This window comes from Sminthopsis crassicaudata, chromosome 3, assembly GCF_048593235.1.
Source record: "Sminthopsis crassicaudata isolate SCR6 chromosome 3, ASM4859323v1, whole genome shotgun sequence".
In the NCBI taxonomy this organism is placed as follows: Eukaryota; Metazoa; Chordata; class Mammalia; order Dasyuromorphia; family Dasyuridae; genus Sminthopsis; species Sminthopsis crassicaudata.
Genome location: NC_133619.1, coordinates 24,977,890 through 24,996,879, shown reverse-complemented (window position 1 = coordinate 24,996,879; position 18,990 = coordinate 24,977,890). Strand labels below are relative to the sequence as shown.

Here is an 18,990-nt window from a genome sequence, read left to right as displayed (position 1 = left end):
TTCAAGAATGAAATACACTTGTAAGACTTGGTAATATTAAAAAATGGTTTAGTTGAATCATAAGTTGTTTTTTTAGCACTATAGATTATGAAATATGTGAGTGGGAAGAGTTCTCAGAGGCTTCCTAGAGCATCTTTCCCTCTTCATCTTCTCTCCAGCCCCATGTTTTTGGAAATTACTTCTCTTTGTTTTGGATCTAAATACTCTTGCTACTATACCAATTGCTTCAGAGTATGTTTATGTAGATTTTAGACTAGATGGAGCACTGAAGAACCTTATTCTTGGAGATCTAAGAGATCACTAATAGATATGGAATGATCATTTATAGGCCATGGATAAAATTTCAGAATTTTGATAGTAGGGAGATATAAGTAAATAAGGTAGAGAAAGATGGCTGGAGACATGGATAGATAGATAGATAAATAGACAGATAAACCATTTATTAAGCAGTTACTACATCATAAGTACTATGCCAAATATATCTGACAAGCAATTATCCAACTTTTGCTTGAAGACCTCAAAGAGGAAGTCATTCAGTAAGTGATAAGGACACTAGATTTTGCAATCAGAGAACCTGGATTCAAACCACACTAAAACTTGGGTGACAATTAATGGCTCATCTTCCATCCCTAAGCTTCATATTCCTTGTCTGTACAAATAAGTGAGTTAGACAAAATCATTTTTAGAATCTCTTCCAGCTATAGGACTGTGATCCCTTGACTTCTCAAAGCAGCCATATCACTTGAGGCTAGCTCAGATTATTAGGGATCATTTCTTATAAAGATTCTAATTTGATTTTCGGCTATTTCTACCTCTTGCTCCTCTGAGACAAGTAGAACAATTTTATCCCATTTTCAAATCGCAATTCTTCAAATACTTGAAGGCATCCATCATGGCCTGACATAAATTTTCTCTTCTTCAGGTTAAACACACCCATATTCAGGCTCACAAGGGATTTTAAGGGTCATTTAGGCCCAGCTCTGCAATCCCCAGCTCTGTGGAATAGATTTTCTGATTATGTACTGAATTAAATTAAAATCTCTCTCTCTCTCTCTCTCTCTCTCTCTCTCTCTCTCTCTCTCTCTCTCTCTCTCTCTCTCTCTCTCTTTCTGCCTTCTAACCTTAGATAGCCGTGGCTTCCACAAACAAAGAGATTTGTTTCTATGACCTGCTCTCTTACTAAAGAATTCCTTTGTCAATACAAGCTGCAAGGTCTTGGGAGTACACCTGTATGCATGCATTATTGGTATAACCCTCAGGATGCTAATGAATCAGTGCTCACCTTTGGAGACATAGCTGGAAAGGTAAATGAAGGCTCTTGGGTGATAAGGTTATAGATTTAACCCACATACACACACTCATCTGTAACAGAAAAGAGGGCTGGAAGTGAGATGGTGGCTGAACATTCTAGCAAGGGACACCATTAGAGGTGATCAAATCCCAGGTGAGTGTTTAAAATGGAAGATTTGTATTGATTCATACAGTAGATACTGACTCCTGATGCCATAGGCTTATAATTCTGTATAATTTTCCTAAGGTTTATAGTCACAGAGTTGGAAAGAATTCTAGAGAATTCATTGAATCCAACACATACGTAAACTAAAATCTAAATAGAATGACCTCCTAGGATCCCTTTTATTCCTGTTAGATTTGGCTCAATGTTCCAACCCAGTAAATATTTTCTAGCACTTGATTTTGTCATTTGATGTGTAAGATGTCCCTAAGTTTTGTTTCATTTTCCATTTGATTAGTATGACTATATGCCTCTTTCCAAGTCATTAGGGGGGAAAAACATGTAAGTGGCCCAGGTCTATGAGCTTTGCTCAGGGTGGTGTAGTGGAGAGGACCCTAGACTTGGAGTCAGGAAGAGCTGAATTCAAATTCAGCTTCAGAGGCTTTCAAGCTTGTGACCCTGGGCACCTCCCTTCCAGGGCTATTGGGAGGATCAGATATGATAAATGTAAAAACTTTACAAACATTAAGGTAGGACATGCATATTAGGTATTATGAGGAGGAGGATTTCCTTAGAAGTTTATATCAAACCCTTAGTGATTACTCTGAATCTTATCAAGTTTAAAACATTTGTTAAGCTTGTGTCATTGTGAAGAACGATTCTATTCTGTACCAATGTCAAGAAACTTGACGTAGTATAAGTCTACTTTTTTTTCTGCCTTGAAATGTTGCTGTTGTTGCTTGTCCTTTGTTCTCCAAGAGGACCAGGACATCAGGGAGGTGCCGCCATGACAGAAAGTGATTTGGATTTCAGTGAGGGAGGGCTGTGCAAGGTCACCCGCCTCATTTTCCCCTCCAGAGTCATCTGGGTCCAATGGCCAAACATAGATCAGGACGACTAGAGATGTATCTTGCTTTGAAATGAATAGTCCCAAGATTGGACTATCTTTCTGAGAGTAGCATTTCTCCCATAGTAGTTCTCATTGGCTCTTGTAGACAGAACTACACTTTCAGGCCTGAGTCTAGCCAGGTTAACATAGGGCCAATAGCAACTCTCTATCTGACCTCCTTGGCCCAGTCCATTGATTCCTTCCTGCTACCCACAGCCAGTCACCTACCAGCAGGAGCAAATATTTTCTCAGGAAAGAAAACTATGGCGTTCATCTTCCTTGGCCCAGTGCCTAAGGTTGCGATTCACATGGCAATATCTATACTGGTGCTCAAGGACAGGGAAGGATCAACCACTAAATGTTAATGTATAGAGTTCCTCAGGGTACCAGGCCTGGTGTGTGCTTCTATACTTAACATAAACCTTAAGTCTTTATGCTATTATAAGGAAGGAAAGGGCTGATCAGAACCACCCATACAAGAAGCTCTCGGGTGCCATCAGTCTTGCTACTCCAGAGCAGTAAGGTGGCCAATTTGTAGTCCCAGCATCCAATTCTGTCAAGAAAATCAAACTCTGGAACTTTTGTCCTAGGGGGCTGCCCATGGCCTTTGTATAGAAATGCTGCAAGTTTTTGAGACTATTTAGCCAGGAATCTGAAACTTCCATGAGTCTTTGCTACTGGGAAGAATTTCTGGAGACCAGTAAAGTCATTGACCAGAAGCTTTTTGTACCTAGAGCAAGCCCTACAAACTTTATGCAGGCGAAGATGGTCAGAAAATGTCCTCAGTTAGACATTAGGGAACAGAGACTCTGGTTTACTGATGTAAAGTCTCTACTGATGTGGTCCAAAGGAGAGTGAGCTGAAAGGAGAAGCTCATTTTTGCATGTTGTATTTTCCTGCTTTAACCAAGTATTGCTGAAAACTAGGTGCTTAGCTTTTTGATTCTATGTTTTTGAGGGTCCATTTGCTTCTAGTGACTTTTAATGTTGCTAGCTTGGGGCAAAGCTCCATTTCTCCATCCTCAGTGTAGCACAAAAAGTGAGGATATGGGGATCGGCGATGTGAGGATTTGCAGCAGGCTACCCTACCCCTCTTCCTTTCCTACCCACTGCTTTCCTGCCTCCAGATAATGTTTAGATGACCTCTGGAATAGTCTACCCAGCTGGCCTCCTCTTCTGTAACAATGAGTGATATTCCACCTTGGCATCTGGAACTCCAAGGATATTTTACAAACCAACATCAAATTTTGCTCATGTTCAGAGGTCAGATGTGCTAAGTCTGTTTAACCAAGCTTTATAGCTCTTTCCATTTTTAAAGAGCCATAAGTCAACTTCCCTTAAACAAAATGGCAAAGAATTTGATATTAACATTTAAATCCCCTGCACACAATGAATTTTTAACATTGTAGTATTTTCATGCTGCAATCCCCTTTCTTATCCCCCCTCCCCAGATACACACATAACATCTATTTCAATGTCATCTCTGGCTCAGGTTCAAGCAATCTCCTTCAGCACAGCCTTGATCTCCTTGTTTGAAAGGCCAGCGATGAGTCCTTCTGAAGATGAGGAAACCACAGTGACTATTAACTGGGCAGAATTGGTATCTGGCTATCACAGATGCTGTTCAACATTAGAGCACAGACTTCATAATCAAGAGTGGGTCCGGCAAGGTATGGAATTCAAATCATATCAGGAGAGACAGAAAAGATTCCCCTGCAACTCGGTGTAACTTTGATTTTGGTTTGATTGCATTTATCTCATCAAGAAGTTACGAAGTGCCTACTATGTTTGAAGCACTAGGCTAGGTACTTGGAATATAAGAGAGAAAGAAAAGAAGAAAGAAAGGAGTGAAGGAAGTATGGAATGTAAGAGAGAGAGAGGAAGAAAAGAAGGAAGGAAGGGAAGGAAGGAAAGAGGAAAAGAAAGAAAGAAAGAAAAAAGGAATGGAGGCAGGGACAGATAGAGAAAAGGAGGAAGGAAGGAACAGAGGAAAGAAGAAAAAGAAAGAAGGAAGTAAAGAAGAAAAAGAAAGAAGGAAGGAACAGAGGAAAGAAGGAAGGAAAGAAAGGAAGCAAGGAGAAAAGAGGAAGGAAGGAAGGAAAGAAAAAAAAAAAGAAAGGAAGGAAGGAAGGAAGGAAGTGTCCCTGCCCTCCATTAGCCTACATTTTTCTCTGGGTATGTTGGGGAGGAGAAAAAACAAATTTAAGTAAATACAAATTATAAATAATTTGTGATTATTGAGGAGCAATTAATAACTGAGAGGTTCAGGAAATATTTCTTTCTTTCTTTTCTTTTTTGCTAAAACAATTGGGGTTAAGTGACTTGCCCAGGATCACACAGCCAGGAAGTGTTAAGTGTCTGAGGTCACATTTGAACTCAGGTCCTCCTGACTTCAGGGCTGGTGCTTTATCCACTGTGCCACCTAGCTGCCCTCAGGAAAGATTTCTTATAGAAGATGATACCTGAGCTGTCTTGAAGGTAGACCACTTTTAAAGAAAGCATCTTAGCTCAGATAGCAGTATTAATTGCTCCTCAGGAGATTTCAGTCTGACTTTGCTCCTTTCCCAGGATTAGGATTACTTTTCTCCTTTTTTTTTTTTTTTTTTTGGTAACCTTTGTTCTGTACACAATTATTTCTCATGATCTGGGTAGCAGAGAAAGCCCAGGAGAATTTGTCACAAGCATCCATTTAGTTCTGACCCGATGCCAGTTCTAAGTTACATTACTGGATCATTTGAAAAAAAAAAAGGAGAAAGATGGAATAAGTTCCTTGCAAAACTACTCTGCCAGTTTTCTTTTGTACCCAGGGAATGCACATTAGCTCCTTCTTCTCCATTAGTTTTCACATACCCCTCCCTAATCCTCCCAAATATCCATTTTTCTTGATATTTTTGGTTCTTAATGACTAAGTTCTGCTAACTTTAAAGCACTCAGGATTATCTCTAAGTATATTGCTAAGATTTCTTTTTGACATATGAAACTTTAACAGAAACTCCAAACTCACTAGAAAATCTATTTATAAATGTACCATTACTTACATCTCTGTTATGTCTTATGAAAGAAAGCAGGGTACCAAAGTGGACCTTGCCTTAGGAAGAATTCAATTCAGCTTTTCCCTCTGATATTTTGCTGCTGTGGGATCCAGTACAGGTCATGGATTTGTCTCTAGGGTTGTTGAAAGGGAGATAATATACAGAGCACTGTGCAAATACCAGCAGTTATTATATTTTAAAAGTCTGCATAGAGATTATAAATTTTTAGTTAGATTTTTATTCAACACATTCATTTTACAAATGGGGAAACTGACTCTCAGAGAGAAGTAATCATAGCTAGCATTTATTCAGCACTTTCAGGTTTGTTTTAAATATATTATCTTTTTATCCTCTTACTAAATAGGTGTTATAAATTCGGTTCTGCACACATATATTGTATGTAGGATATACTATAACACATTTAACATGTGTAGGACTGCCTGCCATCTAGGGGAGGGGGTGGAGGGAAGGAGGGGGAAATTCAGAACAGAAGTGAGTACAAGGGATAATGTAGTAAAAAATTATCCATGCATATGTACTGTCAAAAAATTATAATTATAAAATTAATAAAAAATAAGGTAAAAAAAATAAAATAGGTATTATTATTCTTCCCATTTTACAGATGATGACATTGAGAATGAGAAGGGTTAAATGTCTTGCCCTGGGTGACACTGTTAAGTATCTGAGGCGCAATCTGACCTCATATTTTCCTGACTCCACGTCTACCATACCACCTAGGTGCCTCTGGCAATAACTAGCTCAATTTCACATGGCTACAGAGAAGCAGAGCTAAAAACCAGTTTCTGTGACTCTGCGGCAGATGCTCTTTGGATTATGATTAGCTCCATTACTTTCACATCTAAAATAATGATCTCATAGAGCACCTACAGCTGAGATTAACAGTCAGCAACATGGCTAGTCATATAAATAAGTCACATATTCTTTCCCTCTTAATTCATTCTTTTATTCCTTTGTCACCGACAGAGGGTGATAACAGCTGGTACCTCGTGGGCTAAACCAGCTTCCCACAAGGCTGTACGATCAGAACTAGCCCTTTAATTTCTGTCTCGTGAAGTTTTGTCTTCTCATGGGAAATAGTAGGCTTTCCAGTTCTTGCACCAACATAACCCTGTGCATCTCCATGTTTTTGCCATTGAACACAGCACCATGATATAAAACATCAGAAAATGTATATACTGTTAAAGCCAGGGATTAAAAAAAATACCCCAAAGGGACCCCATCAAGTTGTTTAATAAATCAAATTGAATTTTCTTATATGTAATAAGGAAGTCTGACCATGTCACTCTTCTCAAATATTTGCTTCTCATTGCCTGAAGTCAATTAGTCATTGGTGAGTATTATTTAAGTACCTACTACATGTTAGGTACTGCGTTAAGCAGAAGGGCTACAAAGAAAAGTAAAAGGATGATTCTTGTTGCTCTTGGAGTTCATAGCCCAATGAGTGAGTGAGGATATACAAAGACAACATACAACCATCAGTGTACAGAAAAAATAATATACAGGCTAATTTAGAGGCAACCAATAGGCAAGGCACTAGCCTTTAAGCATATATGTGAAAATAAATGGGAGCTTCCTAGTCTGATATTCAAAGCATTGCAAAATCTGGTGTCTGCTCATCATTCCTGTTTTATTCCATGTTACTGTTTCATGACCTCGGGGTTCAAGTCAAACTTGCTGATCCTCTGAGTTAAGGCAGCATCTCCAGCTGCTGCCCACCTGCACTGTTTCCTCATCTGTAACACAAATGAGTGAGACTAGAAAGCCTCTAGGATCCCTTTCGGCTATAAAGCTACAATCCCATGATCCTCTGAGTGCACTCTCTCCTCATCTCAGAATCCTCGCCTTCTTCCCATGCTCAGGTGCTGCTCCATCAGTGAAATCTTTCTTGATCCAGGCTGGTGTTCACTCACTCCCCTTATATCTCTCCTTACTCAAGGATACCCCACATGCACCATGAGGCATTCCCATAGTAAAATATAAGCTCCTCTGGGCCTGGGGCTAGTTTCTGTGAAGCTTTGTAAACCAATACCAAGCAGAATGAGTTGTGTACAACAGGTATTTAATAGATTAGAACAGAATGTAAGAATTTTGAAATAAGCTGCTAAAAGTGTGCTTGTCACTGGCAAGACTATTGTTGAAATTTAATATCTACTTTGGGGTTCTTTTTAAAGATTGGCTGACCATTTTAAATGAATGGACAGAGGGCCATTTAAGTGGTCCAGTGGCTAAAGCACATGGCCTGGAGTCAGAAAAAAAAACCTCATCTCCCTGAGTTCAAATGTGAACCTCAGTGGTCTTATCAGTTTGCCTCAGTTTCCTCTGCTGAAAAATGAACTGGAAAGGGAAATGGCAAACTATTTCAATATATTTGCTAAGAAAGCCCCAAATGAAGTCAAAAAAAGTCAAACATAACTGAAACCAGTGAACAAGAGCACAGATGCAAGACAAAGAGAGCCAAAATGCTGCTTTCAAAAAGACAAAAAGAAAAACAATCAGGAATGAATATTTAAAGAATTAGAAATGGTTAGTCTATAGTATAGGCATCTAGGCATAGTGAGGGCATTGTAAATGGGTTCAAATCCTCCCTCTGGCACTTACTAGCAGTTTCACATTGGCTAAGTCACTCTTGTTTTTGTGTCTCAGTTTCTTCTTTCATAAAATGAGTATTAATGAAGCTCAAGGTTCTGAGAGAGCCATTTGAAATGTGGAAAACTCATAAAAACATTATCATTTGCCACAAGGATACCTGAATTTCATCAAAGGACACAATGGCAGATCAGAGTGATCTTGCTGTGGCTGTGAGTGAAGGGACTCCAGAGGTGAAGGAAGAGAGGGGAATTAAGAGTGGGGTCTAGAAATTTAGGGAGGAATTAGAGGGGTTTTAGAGAATGAACTCTCATGTGCATGATGTCTGTCAGCAATTGCATGATGGAATACAGGAAAAGGGATATGTCTATATAGGATAATGGGGGTTCTTTTGTCACAAAAGTTACTTAGAAAGCAAGAATATCTCTAGTGTATTTGCTCAGGGTAAGGGTTTATTTAAATAATTACATACAAGAGCCTTACTGATTTGGTGGGATGGGCAAGTCTTAGTCATGCTGACAAGATAAAACAGTCCCAGAAATGTGGCTTCCTTTTGTATGGAACAAAGTTGACAATGGGAACAGGGAGGGCTTGAGTAGAGTTCACATCACTCTCAAGGGCTGCACCACATCAGCATGATAATACCTACACTGCCTCATGGGATTATTGCTCTTCAGTAATTAGCAATAATATAGTGCTTTGAGGTTTGCAAAACATTTTACAAATATTATATTTTATGTTCACAATACATCATAGAGATAGATGCCATTATTTTCTACTTATTACAAATGAGGGAACTGAAGTAAGCAGAGGTTACAGGACTTATAGCTAAGTGTCTGAAGCTGGATTTGAACTCAGATATTTTTGACTCCATGTCCAGTGCCCTAGACACAAAACAACTGAACGCCACATTTATAAATGTCATCTGTAATTATGAAGAAGTCTTTTCAAATGTATAAAAAGCTAGAGGTACAGTATGCTAATTTTTTGCTACCATGACTACTAAAAACAGAAAGGAAACTGGTTGAAATAACTAGAATTTGTATAGTGCCTTAAGGTTTACAAATCTCTTTTCAAATGCCATCTTATTTGATTTCCCTGGGAGGGAGATACTATTATTTTTGCCATTTTGTAGATTAGGAAACTGAGGCAGTTTTTTTTTTTTAAATGGTTAAATGACTTGTACAGAGTCATACTGCTCCTGTATTTGAACTCAGGCCAAGAACCCTATCCATGTCACCACTAACTTCCACTAAGTAACATGAAGGAGATAACAATTTATTATAAGAGAGAACTCCCAAAAGAAACAAGCTGTATAGACCGCTCATAAAACCTGTTTCAAATTCTACCTCTCCCTGAAAAAAATCATTAAGCCTTCCTGTGCCTCAGTTTCCTTATATGTTAAATGCATGCATTATACTCAGAACTATCAAAAGTGCTTTATCACTCATAATTCAAAGCATTAGGATCATGAAGACCTAACTTCATATCCTAACGCTGACACGAATAGCTGAATTGGTGAAATCTTTCCCCTTTTTTAAGACTTGGTTTCCTGGGGCAGCTAGGTGGCACAGTGGATAGAGCACCAGCCCTGAATTCAGGAGGACCTAAGTTCAAATCTGGTCTCAGACACTTAACACTTCCTAGCTGTGTGACCCTGGGCAAGTCACTTAACTCCAGCCTCAGAAAAAAAAATGACTAGGAAGACTTGGTTTCCTCTTGTAAAATGGGACAAAGACAAGAGTACTACTTCCTTCATGGTGCTATTGTGAAATTCAAGTGATAATGTATGGAGAATGCTATATAAGCATCTTTTTATATTATGAAGGAAGTTTAAGATTTAATTCTATTTAATTCAGTTAAAACAAACAAGCATTTCTCAGCACCTACTATGTGCCTGACATCATTTTAGGTCTAGAGAACACAGTGATAAAAATATTAAGTATCATTGTTCTCAAGAAGCTTAGGTTCTTGAATTTATTTGTATATATTTCATTTGTACTTTCCTACATATGTAGAGCTTTACTGGAAGATGGACTGATGGGAAAGTGGGAGGGGTGGGAATGAGGATTGGAAGGATTAAAAGAGATAGAAATTGCCCAGGAAAGAAAAGACCTGGAAACTTCTCAGCCTTGGGCAGAGTAAGAACTGTGGATTTTAAGTCAAGGGAGCTTCTACTTTGAACTGAAACTAGCTTCCTGACGTTGGGGACTGATCTTGCTGGAGGGAACTTTGTGATTTCTTTGAATGCAGACACTACTGCAATCTGGTGAATTAGTCCTCCTTCCATGCTCCTCTGCCTCATTGCTGCCTGGTAAATTGGCAGTGCTTACTCTCTGGAGTTTTGAACTTCAGAGAGGGGTTTAGAAGAGAAAAGCTGATTTTCATTTCATCCTTTCTGTTTTCTATAAAAGAATGGACCAGAAAATAAGGATGAATGAAAGGGAATCCCTGGACTTCAGTCCTAGATTTCTCTTTAGCCCATCTTCACTCTGCATGTATTTTTATAGTGAGTTTTATCTCTAGTTAAAGATGAACTGGTTTTCATTACTTATATTGATGAACCCATGTTGGCAGCTTCTCTGTCTGGTGATGAACAGATGGGCTTTATATATTTATGCCATCTCTCTTGTAGAAGCTCCTTGAGGGCAATGCTTATTTTTTAGCTCACAGTGGGCGCTTATTAGATGGTTATTGATGGATTGGTTCTACTAGAAGTGTTTTCACATGCCCCCATTCTTTAAAATGAACATTTATTAAATATCTGCTCTGTCTCAAGCAGCGTTCAAGGCAATGATTCACAGAGACAGAAATGAAACAGCCCCTGATGTCAAGGAGCTACATTGTTCATTCTACAAGGACAAAAGTACCAGATTGATAATGAGATTCTCTAAATCTTTCTGTTAATAATAAATGCCATTGTAATAGGGTATCAAAGCTCAGAACCCCACAAGCTTCCTGGGATGAAACACATTAGTCTAGTCCCAGAGTGAAGGACAGGATGAATTCCTATTAATTTTACCCAACAGAGGGATATTCTTGGATTGGAAAACTTCATTAAATCACAGGAATGTGCAGATTTCTTCCAATCCCACAAGCATATTGCTACCACAGAATTTTATCCATGTATTTGGGGGAGGCTCACTTAAAATATGTTTTTCTTTTATAAAAGGAATATCTCTTCAATGGACCATCCCAACGTTCTAGACCCTCACCGTGGCTGTCTAGAGATGTCTTCCTTTAGAAGGAGACACTTGAGAGATAGATATGGTACCTGGGATGTCAAAGGTCCTAATTTAGGTCTTAGTGTCTATAACTTTGGTTCATTTCTATTTATTTTTATTCATTTCCTAAAGTATAAAATATGTCTTGGGATTTCCAAGCTATCTCACAACCCTGATAAACCTGAAAATCATTCGAGAGAGGGATTTTCAAGCTCTTAGGGCTTAAATAGTATAAACCAGTCTTTTTCTGGTATATTCATTTAAGGGAAAAGGGCCCAATCACATTTCAGTTGTTTGTTTGCCTACCCATTCAGCCAGAATTTTTGGAAATGCTTGTTTATAAAACACCAAACATCTGGCAGGAGAGCAAATTTTTTTTCCTTTTTAAAAAGCTTCTAAACAACCAGATGCTTGGCATTGTGTTGTGTTGAGAAAACTCTAGTATTTTGGAATAGATTTTTAAAATTCCATTTAAATATATTTTTTTTAGTTCAGTCTTTTGTGGAATCACAAATGCAATGAAATTCCGGGCACCAGAGAAAAAACTAACATTCTTTAGCCAGCCTCAAATCCTCTTATGCTTTAGCTAGTTTCACTAAGTACTGGGACTTAACTTGGTACAATCATTAACTCATCAATTAGCAAGATGTATTGAGGGCTTATTATGAGCACAGCAGTGTGTGCTAAGCATGTGGGAGCAGAGAATAAATGTAAGACAATAAACATGGTTGGCATTTAGCTGTTAGAACAGAATTTTATTTAACTCTATTATTTCTACTTCACATAGAATTTTTTCCCTCTGCCCTTCCTTGGTAGCCATCTGTTATGATAAAGAATTATTTAAAAAAAGAAAAAAAATGAAGAAAAAAAGAGCAAAATTGATTGATTTATTAAAAGAAATCTGACATTCTATACTCCACACTCCTTAGATTCTCCCCCACTCATCCATCCATCCATCTATCCATCCATCTATCCATCTATCTATCTATCTATCTATCTATCTATCTATCTATCTATCTATCTATCTATTCATCCATCCATCCATCCATCCATCATCTATCCATTATCTATCTATCTATCTATCATCTATCTATCTATCTATCTATCTATCTATCTATCTATCTATCTATCTATCTATCTGTAAAAGCCTGAGAGTTGTTTTTTCTTCTTTGAGGCTATATCTGTTTTTAATCATCTCACAACATTCAATTCTCCTTAATTTTGAGCGTCTGTTCTTTCCATGTATATTGTTGCAGTAATTTTGTTTATTGTTTCCTTAGCTATTTCCTTAACTTTTTAAAATCAGTCTTTCCTTGCTTTTCTATATTCATTATTTTTATAATTTTTTACAGCAAAGCAATGCCATTCACATATCAAATTTTTTTAATGAAAATGATGGCCATCTACTGCATTTCTATTTCTTTGCTACCATGGAAAATGCTGCTATCAATATTTTGATTTATATGGATCCCTTCTTTTTTGCCAGTGATCTTTTGGGGATATGTAACATTGGAATCTCAGGACCAAAGAGTATGGACATTTTAGCCTTTTTATCTGCATAATTCAAATTGCTTTCCAGAGTGTTCGTACAAATTTGCAGCTCTACCAATAATGCATTAGTGTAAGTTGTATTTCACACTAATGCCTAGTATTTATATAGATTTTACATAGAATTTCAAGGCATTTCATTTAATTTTGACAATAATCTTTGCATGGAGATATTAAATCTCTTTTCCAAATGAGGAAACTGAACTTCTGCTAAGTTAAGTGGCTTTCCCTGGATTACACAGCTAGCAGATATTTTAAGGGGATTTGAACTTTGTTAAAGCTGACTCTAAATCTCAAGTTTAGTCCATTATGAGTCCTTTTGATCCCTGTCTTTAAGGAGATTGTAATCTATTTAGAGAGATAAGATTGATCCAAATAAAATAATTAGAGGCCAATGTAAGGCTGTCTGAAATTAAGCATTACACTGTGTTTTAGTGATGCAAAAAGATACAGGAAATTAAAAGATAAGTGTGTTGAAGATGAGATGAGTCAGGGAAAGCTTTCTTTAAGAAGTGGTTTGGGTAGGCAGGAGGATGTGTTCTAGGTGAGAGAAACACGTGATATAAGGCTTGGACAGAAGATAGAACAATTATCTGGCACAAATTATAGAAATAGCATGTTTTGGGGATAGTGAAGAGATTGGCCTGATTTATATTCTGAAGAAGAGGGGAAAATAAGGTTGTGGGGTCTGATTATAAGGGACCTTAGAAATTAGTCACAGAAGTTTTAAATCTGATGCAAGAATGGATAGGGAGCTATGGATGTCTTTGAGCTAAGAACAATATAAAAGGAGAAGTTGTGAGAGATTTGTTTGGCATTGGTGTTTTGTAGGATATAGTGGAAGAGACTGGAATTAGAGAAGCCAGTGAGAAAGCTGCTGTATTTGAGTCATAAGATTTAGAGTTGAGAGTCTGTTTAAGATCATCCAATTCAAAGTCCTCATTTTATAGTTGAAACTGAATGGTATGGTGGGCTTGGATGTCAATTCCTGGTGTGTGATCTTAAGCAAGTCATATAAGTTTTCTGGGTTGTATCACTTGTACAATAAAAATCTTTCATTAGATGACCTGGCCTATCTAGTCTAGTTTTACATTGCTAAGATTTCCTTTCATGGGATCTTGACCAAATCATTTAACTTTTCTAGATGTCAGTTTCCTTATCTGGAAAATAAGGGGTTGATTGAAATCACATATGAGATTCCGTTCACCTCTACCTCCATGATCCTGTGTGGTTCAAAGAGAAGTCATGTATCCCACGGTCCCACAGGAAATATGCAGTGGATCTGGAACTATAAATCAGTGTCCTCTGACTCCAAATAGATGGGATGAGAGATACGGCATCAAGATTTTAAGCCTAAATGACTAGAGAAATATTGGTATGAGGCATGCAAACTCAAGGTTCATTTCTCTGACTGATTTTGCAGTCACAGAAAGACTATCTGATTTCAAAATTGAATTATAAACATTGCAGAAAAATAGGCACACTGATGATTATTGGTAGAGCTGTGAATTAATACAATCAGGAGTGGGCTGGCAAATGTTTAACAACTGGCTCTTAGGAGGAAAAAAAAGACACAATAAACTTTTAGGTGTAAGTTGCTTTATTAATTTTCTCCATCACTTTCTTGAATCTAGATAATAATAATTATAATAATAATAATAATAATAATAATAAACAATAAACCAAGCTCTTAATTGTAGCATTTGCTAATTTTTTAGTTGTACATTCTCACATTGGAAATTTAAGAAATGTCTCTGTATAATAGTATAATAATTATTATACTAATAATTTTAATTTTGATATATAATAATTATACTATTTTATTTATATATTACATATAAATACACATATTATATATAATTATGCTAATAATTATTAACCTATTTATTAATAACTAATTATTGAACTGGATGGAGGCTTTTTCCTATTTTATTTCAAGGCCCAACTCCTGTGAAAGATCAGTCCATCTCTGAAAGACAAGCTGGTTGATGAGATTACTCCTCGCCCTCTAGGAATGTGCTCTAAAATCTTGATTGAGACCTCACCTAACTAGGAGATCTAATTCCTGTTGAGTATAAACAAAATCCAGTCTGGGTAAGTCCTTACTCTGGGGAAAGAAGTCCCAGTTCTCATACCCCATTAGACTTTGGGGTTTTTTTTAGCTCACAAAGAAGAAAACCAGACAGAATGGTGAATGGAGATGGATTCCTGTTTCTCAACAGGAGTTGACAACTTCTAGTCTTCTTCTTCATTAATCTAGGTTGATTTTTACTTGTCAGAGACATTCCATTTTGGAAAAGTATTTAAGGCTCTCAGCATCTCCACTGGGGATCTTTGGTTACCCAGAGAAACCACTGATAAACAGTTTGTTGATTGTTGACTTGCCTGATTAATAAATTGATTATTAATTATCCTGAAACTCTGTCTCTTAGAGTTTTTATTTGTAACATAGTTCAAGTTCACTCTAGCACCCCTCTGAGTCAGCTATTCTGGAAAGCAATTTAGGACTATGCAAATAAAGTGTCTAAAATGTTTATATATTTGGACCCAGAGATTGCACTGCTTGGTATATACTGAAGGAAGTCATTGATCACAAAAAAGCCTTGATATATACCAAAATCTTTATAGCAGCACTTTCCGGGGTAACGAAGTAGAAACAGATGCCAATTGACTGGGGGATGGCTGAACAAGTGGTGGTACATGAAAGCAGTGGAATATTGCTATGCTGTAAGAAACAACAAAAATGATGGATATATAGAAACTTGGAAAAAATGTATATGAACTGATGAAAAGCAAAGTAAGCAGAAGAAAAACAATGGTCATAATATCCACAGCAATACAAATGGAAATAATAATAAAAGAGTAAAAAAATGAATGTTGTAAAATGTTCAAGAGCAAGCTTGGCTCCAAAAAAAAATCAATAAATCAATGTTTATTAGACAATGTACCAAATACTGTACTAGGCACTGGGAATATTAAAAAAAATGGCAAAAGCCAGTCCTTGCCCTCAAGAAGCTCAATGGGAGAGCCAGAATGCAAACAAATCTATTCAAAGTGATGCAGATTAAACAGGAAATAATTTTAAAAAGAAAAATCAATGGAATTAAGAGGGGTTGGGGAAAGATTCCCATAAAAAATAGGATTTTATTTGGGATTTAAAGAGGGGGACAAGACTTCCCCTGCCAGTAACCCTACATATCTCCTCTGCTGAGATGGAGATGGTTAGAACATGATTTATAATGTCTGATTTGTCCTTGTAGCTATCAAAAGTTGTGATTTTTTCTCTACTTTCTTAAAAAAATAGTTCTTTTCTATAAGAAGTAACTTTCTGGGAGAGGGAAGAGTATGCATATGGTAAGAAATTTGCTATTGTTGAGTCATTTCAATCTCTCTGTGACTCCATTTGGATTTTTTTTTTGGAGGGGGAAATTCTGAAGTGATTTGTCATTTTCTTCTCTAGTTCATTTTTCAGATGAGGAACTCAGGCAAATGGGGTTAAGTGACTTGCCCAGGGTCACACAACTAGTATCTGAGGTTGAATTTGGATTCAGGTCCTCCTGACTACAGAGCCAGTATTCTATCCACTATAAAATTTAGGTAACATAAAATCAAAATCTATCAATAAAAAATTATTTTATTTTATTTTAAAAAGAGACTATTTAATTGCCAGTTCCCACCAACTATCATTTTGCCTTAAGGATATTTTTCCCACTCTGGACTTTGCCTTAACACAAAAGACAACATATTGAGATGATCTTCCAGCATCTTCCTTAGTTAAGGAGCCTGCTACATCTTTAGTTAAGTCAGTACTCAGACAGGAGCTTTCACTAACTGGATTAGTGTGGGAAGTTTTGCCAGTTTGATAGTGCCTGGCAGGGTTTGGACTCTACTATTAGAGTTTCTGAAGATCCAGGTTCCCCTCAGAATCCCAATGAGATGCTGGGGGGGGGGTGCTCCAGCACAGGAAAGGCTCATTAGTTTTCTCAACCCCTTAGCATTTTAGGCAAGACTACAAAGTGCACTTCTTCACCTGCGCTATTTGTAAATGAAGCACCTGAGACAAGCTTTCATTGACCCCTACATGAGTAAAAGAGATAAATGGACTGGATGTTGTGATAAATGTCAGGCTGTCGTATTGAACCTTCTCTTATACTACATGCAATGAAAATGACCCCATGTGTGACTGGATTGTTGAGATAGAAGAGTATGGTGGAAAGAATCCTAGCTCCAATATTAGAGGAAGTCAATTCAAACCTTGCTTCTGATGTTTGAGGTAACTATGGGCAGCTCATTCATCTTCCCTGTACCTCAATCTAGTCATGAATAAAATAAATGCTTTGGACTTGCTTGTATCTTACGTCCCTTCTGGCTTTATGATCCTAAAATATAGTTGAGAATTAATTGTGTTTTCAGGTTTCAATAATGGCACTTTTCCCATCATTTGTCAGCTGTATTCAACTCTTTGTAATCTCCTTTGGAGTTTTCTTGGCAAAGATATAAGAATGGTTTTCTTTCTCAAGCTCCTTTTACAAATGAGGAAACTGAGGCAAACAGGGTAAAGTGACTTGCCCGGGTCATATAGTAAGTAAGTGTCTGAGATTATATTTAAATGCAGGAAAATGAGTTTTACTGACTCCACAATTTTCTTTTTAAGTTTGTACAATAACTGGAAGCATCGTACCCCTATCAACCAACCAATCCACAAGCATTTATCAAACAATTATTATGGGTCAGGCCTTGGTCCAAGCACTGAGAATACAAAAAATAAATTAAAAATAAAACAGTCCTTGCTCTCATGGAGCTTACATTCTGAAAGGAGACATAGCATGGGCATAAATTGGTATAGACAAAATGCATGAAGAAGAGATGAAAGGTTTCCTTTTGATAGAAAAAATAAGAATACATGTCTGTTGATTGAATGCAACTGGGGAAAGGGTTATTGTTCTAGAAGAGGCTTTCTGTAGAATCCTTTTGAAGGAAGCCAAGATTTGAAGAGATAGAAATGAAAAGAGAGAGTATCCCAGATATGAAAGAAAATTCATGGCAAAGTCATGGAGACAAGTTATAGAAAGAATATGAGGAACAATATTGCTGTAAAAAAAATAGGCTGTAAAAAGTTTTAAATGCTGAACAAAGAAAATGAGCTTTAATCCTAGTAGTAACAGGAAGTCACTGAAGTTTACACAATCATCTTTTAATTTTTTTTTTTACTATATTATGGAAATTTTTCTTCTATTCCATAAATTGAATTATTTATTATAAATTATAAATGTATATTATATTATAAATATGTGACATATTCATAATATAGATCATATATATTATATAAATTTATATATACTATATAAAATATATATTATATATCATTATATGTATGATATATAAATAATTTATATATATGATTTATAAATTATAAAAATAAATATTATTATTATAATAAAAAGGGATATTTACTAAAAAGTTGTAGTCTAAAAATCATTCCTGCTGAACTGGGCTACACTTTGCCCTTTACAATATAGTTCTGGGGGAGAGTGGATACAAAGCAAGATGGTTGCTACCTCCTACCAGGATCAGTTCTGCTTGTAATATAACTAATTGATAAGTCTCTCCTTTGCTTGAAGGAGACAGTGTCTCCACTGCCGGGTTTAGTTAGCCACTGACAAGCTGGGTTGAGAAGTTTGTGCTTCAGGGATGAGATGGCTCCAAAAAAGGTGGTAACTGTGAGAAAGACTCTAAAGCAGAAGTTCTCAACTTTTTTATGTGTATATCAAGAATTTCTTTGGTAACAAAGTCTTTTAACCCTTTCACAGACTCATGTTTTGTTGTCTATATTCCTAATTGAATGGGCCACTAGCTGGGTGCAAGGCCTGGAGTCAGGAAGACTTGACTTCAAATGTGACCCCCAAAATTTACTAGCTGTGTGACCCCGGGTAAGCTACTTTTTAACCCTCATTTTTCTCCTCTGAAAAATGGGGTATTAAGGTCAAGGTGTTGAGTGGGGAGAGTTGGAAGCTCTGGGCTCTTGGATTCTAACTTTGTGCTATGGAGGGGGACAGAGTCGTTGAAATCCTTAGGATCTGGAGAAAAATCTCGGCGGCTCCTCTTTCTTGGTCCTTCCTTGCCATGGGAAGATGTTCTAGTCAGGAAACCTCATCTTTAGTGACCAATCTTTCTCCCTAAATCAGGCTATTTTAATGACCCTATTTATCTTCTAGGTCTCTATTGCCTTCTTTTAAAT

The 18,990-nt window shown here is 37.0% G+C and overlaps 1 protein-coding gene across 1 annotated transcript in view; it reads left to right on the top strand.

Moving 5' to 3' along the window:
- Window positions 1–18,990, top strand: part of WDR49 (WD repeat domain 49) — a 183,617-nt gene that overhangs the window by 40,423 nt on the left and 124,204 nt on the right. Inside the window, 3 exon segments of the mRNA XM_074307675.1 lie at window positions 1,127–1,177; window positions 1,179–1,304; window positions 3,834–4,011. Of these exon segments, the coding sequence (XP_074163776.1) occupies window positions 1,127–1,177; window positions 1,179–1,304; window positions 3,834–4,011 (355 nt within the window).